This window comes from Lactuca sativa, chromosome 1 (assembly GCF_002870075.4).
Source record: "Lactuca sativa cultivar Salinas chromosome 1, Lsat_Salinas_v11, whole genome shotgun sequence".
NCBI classification, from domain to species: Eukaryota; Viridiplantae; Streptophyta; class Magnoliopsida; order Asterales; family Asteraceae; genus Lactuca; species Lactuca sativa.
The window spans coordinates 133,730,569-133,734,838 of record NC_056623.2 but is presented as its reverse complement, the minus strand read 5'-3'; the positions used below and the strand labels follow the sequence as shown (position 1 = coordinate 133,734,838).

At 36.2% G+C, this 4,270-nt stretch overlaps 1 protein-coding gene across 1 annotated transcript; it reads left to right on the top strand.

The window, feature by feature from the left end:
- The first annotated feature begins 903 nt into the window (after positions 1 to 903).
- On the top strand, positions 904 to 4,014 carry LOC111895080 (G-type lectin S-receptor-like serine/threonine-protein kinase SD2-5). The gene has a single exon (XM_023891196.3). It carries the CDS (start codon positions 1,069 to 1,071, stop codon positions 3,685 to 3,687), a length of 2,619 nt encoding a protein of 872 aa, XP_023746964.1. The 5' UTR covers positions 904 to 1,068; the 3' UTR covers positions 3,688 to 4,014.
- The last annotated feature ends 256 nt before the right edge of the window (positions 4,015 to 4,270 follow it).

Sequence of the window (4,270 nt, the reverse complement as noted above, 5' to 3'; positions counted from 1 at the left end):
AAATGGTCAAATTGGACAAAACCCAAAACATCATTGTGTTACAGTGACATTATTCCTCCTTACATTAAAAAAAAATTCTCACATACATAAACAATAGTCAACCGACTAAAAGTTTTGGAAACTAAATAAATAAAAAGTAATTTTATTTAGCCAAACAAGCCAAACCCGACTAACCCGAAAACAAGAATCTTATGCGGCTCGATCGGGTTTGCAGGCAGTTTGGGTGTTAACTTCACACCAGAAGAACCCGAACCATTGTGCCAAAAAGTGAACCATGCCCGGCCCTAATGGGTTAAATCTTTTTCCAGGAATCAGTTATCTTTTCTAAAGAAGAATATCTACTTTAGGATGTTCAAAACAACTCGAGTAGTGACTCACAATTAAGACCGGAGCAGTTCCATGATTCATATCCATAGATACTCATTTATTATAAATAATTAATTAGCTTATAGCCCGTACGAACCATAATTACAAAAATAATTAATTTTTTATAGTAAAAACTTATAATTATTAATCAGTTATTTTCAATAAATTATTAATTAAACTTGATTTTGTAGGATTTTCAATATAGAAATATAGTTAATTATCGGCAATTATAACTGGAAGTTATTCAAAACAAATTTAAATTTTTCTTAAAAATCAACGATCAAAAAAATATTGTCTAACTTATTATCATTGTCAATACTTTTTAAAAAATAAAAAATAGTGAGAAAATGATAAGTGTCATTTTTGTAGAATATTCTTTTATTTGAAAAAAAATGTAAATTATGAGAAAATAACAAATAACACTTATATTCATTTATTAATATAGAAATAAAATATATTGTTAGACTTGATCACTAGTTGACTTCATATATTTTTCAAGAAATTATATTTAGTATAGTGGCCATGTTGGAAATGAGGATGAACATGAAATGGTTTTCACCATTTAGAGAGAATCAGAAAAAGAAACTTGGCCTTACATGAGTCAACTATTGCATGAAATTGAGTTCTTAAAACCTCCTCACATTTGAATTAGATGTTTATATCATTTTTTCATTTTCATAGGTTATCGTGTGTTCATTAGCGATGAGGGCACAGTGGATCTGTAGCTTTTTCTTTGCCTTCTTTCTCATCTTCTCATCCAACACAGAGTTTCATAGTTGCTCACAAAAAACTAATCCACCGGTTCTTCCTAATCCGTACTTCCGCATTCCTTCCCCCCTCATGCCTGTTAGTGGTCCTGTTATATATGTACGCTATCCACCCAATACTCTTCAACCGTTACCTAAAGCAAATCTTTCAACCACATGGACCAACGATGAATCTTCTATCCCTTCCATTAACTTCACAGATGGCTCAAGGATCAGAGTCATCCTTGATAAAGAAAAATTCGCTTGTGGCTTCTTCTGTAACGGAAACTGCACATCTTACCTCTTCGCCATTGTCATCAAGATATCTTACTCTCCTGGTTATATTTTTGGCACAAAAGGCAATCCAACAGTCATTTGGTCACCCAACCGAGACAATTCAGTCAAGGAAGGTGCAATACTGAATCTCACTGCAGCTGGAGAATTGGCGTTACATGATGTGGATGGAAGCATAGTTTGGACTACAAACACTGTAGGGAAATCTACTGCTGGCATGAACCTAACTGATGAAGGAAATCTGATGTTGTTTGATGGCGATAACTCCATGGTTTGGCAATCTTTTGATCACCCAACAGACTGTTTGGTAGCTGGACAAAAACTATTGCAAGGACAGAAGCTGATACCTAGTGTTTCCTCAACCAATTGGATGGCTCAAAAAGATTCTTACTATCTTCAACTCACTGATAACGGTCTGTTTGCTTATGTCGAATCAAACCCACCTCAAGTCTATTACAAACGCTTGATAAATGTCACAAATATACATAAAGAAAGAATTTATGTTGAGCTCTTAAATGGGAGTTTGTGTTTCTTGATTAATTCTTCTACTAAGCTCGATAGCATTGATGTACCTCAAGAAATCCCACTTGAATATGCAAAACTAATGCCAGATGGGCACTTGAAAGCCTTTGGAGGGGAAATGGTGGCTGATCTTCTAACTGAATATGATTTTGGAGATTGTTCTTATCCGTTGGCTTGTGGGAGAAATGGCATTTGCTGGGGTGATGTACAATGTAGTTGTCCGAAGTCATCAAGCTCTCCGGTGACAGAATATTTTAGAGCAGTGGATAATAGCCAACCAAACAAGGGTTGCTCTCAAGTTACTCCTCTCACATGTAATGCTACACAAGATCAACATTTCATTGAACTCAAGAACATCAAGTACTTCACCTATACAGCTAACATGGAGCATGTGGATATGGAGACTTGTAAACAAGCGTGTCTGAACAACTGCTCATGCAAAGCAGCTATATTTGAGTACTTCGGTTCGAATTCTTCAAGTGGGTATTGTGATTTACCTTCTGAGCTTTTTACTATGACCAACTTTGATGTAGATGCAAACAATCAAGTCCATGCTTCCGCTTTTATAAAAGTCCAGAATGGAAGATATAAATCACCAAAGACAAAAAATCATGTTACGACAATTCTAGGTTCCACAGTTGGAAGTTTGGTGCTTCTTGTCATTGTGGTTGTAGTTATTACTATGTTCATAGGCCAAAAGGAAGAGGTGGATGGTGAAATGGAAGAAGAGTATCTGGATAAAGTTCCAGGAATGCCTACTCGGTTTTCCTATGAAGAACTAAAAACAGCCACAGAAAATTTCAGCAAAAAGCTTGGTGAAGGAGGATTTGGATCCGTTTTCGAAGGTTCTCTCGAAGTTGACTCAAAGATTGCAGTAAAATGTCTTCATGGTCTTGGTCTCATGCAGGTAGACTGGAATGAGGTTAGGAAATCATTCATGGCAGAGGTTGAGTCCATTGGCAGCATTCACCATGTGAATCTAGTTCAACTCAGAGGATTTTGTGCTTGGAAATCAGAGCGGTTTCTCGTCTATGAATTCATGAGTAATGGATCACTAGATGGATGGATCTACAATGGAGACAGAAAGAACGTACTCAAGTGGGAATGTAGAAAGAAGATTATTCTTGATATTGCTAAAGGTTTAGCATATCTTCATGAAGAATGTCGGCAAAAAATCATTCACCTCGATATTAAACCTCAAAACATACTCCTAGACAGCGATTTCAATGCCAAAGTATCTGATTTTGGGTTGTCTAAGCTCGTAGATAGAAATCAAAGCTGCCAAGTGATGAGCACAGTGAGAGGAACTTTTGGCTATATGGCTCCAGAATGCTTCGATTCAATTATCACCGAAAAGGCAGATGTATATAGCTTTGGGATCGTTCTTTTGGAGATCTTATGTGGGAGGAAAAATCTCGATATATCTCAGCCAAAAGAAAGTCAACACTTGCTGGGTATCTTTCAAAGGTGTTGGGAACAAGGGACTTTGTTACATATAGTTGACAGGTATAGTAAAGATATGCAGGAACATGGTACGGAAGTCGTGGAGATGATGAAAGTGGTTTCATGGTGTTTGCAGATTGATTATACGAAAAGGCCCTCAATGTCATCGGTGGTTAAGGTGATAGAGGGAGTAATGGATGTTGAATCGAACTTGGATTACAACTTCTTGTGGACCATTTCTATGCAGAAAATAACAGATGGATATGAGAAAAGATCGAAACCAATGTCAGCTTCCATTCTATCAGGGCCGAGGTGAGGTGAGGTGCACTGAGGTTCTAGTGGACCATTTCTATGCATCTTTCTAAGGCTTATGTCTTCTTTTTCTTCAAGAACCATTAAATTTCAAGTTACGAATGAATTTTCTTCCCCAATGAAGAAATGGATATCCATCTTTTTATGTTTTGTCTAGGGTTATTCGTCAATAGGTAGTAGGTGTAATCACTAGGTGATATTAACTTCTAAATGATTGTGTTAGAGCTTGGGGTCAGGTCGTTATAGTTTGTATATTTTGTAATCGCCATAAATTTAAGCTGGACGGGTTAATGTCCGAAAATTACTTTTATAAAGCTCAACCCAAGAAAACATAGAAATATTATCAACCTAATATATTAGTTATAAATTATTTATTCTTGTATATATTTAAGATAGTAAGCATTGGCGGATCCACAAAGAAAAATCAGGGGTTGCACAAAATTTTTTAGGGCTTTCACTACTAAAAAAATTCGTTTCCGAAGGAAGTTTCCATTAGAAAATCATCACTAAACCAACGAATTTACACTAAATTCCCAATTATTAGAGTTTGCGATAGATTGCCAACGGATTTGTGATGGATTTCCAAC

What these genes read in the sequence shown, in the direction of transcription:
- LOC111895080 (XM_023891196.3), top strand. Translation starts at nt 1,069, where the DNA reads ATGAGGGCACAGTGGATCTGTAGCTTTTTCTTTGCCTTCTTTCTCATC.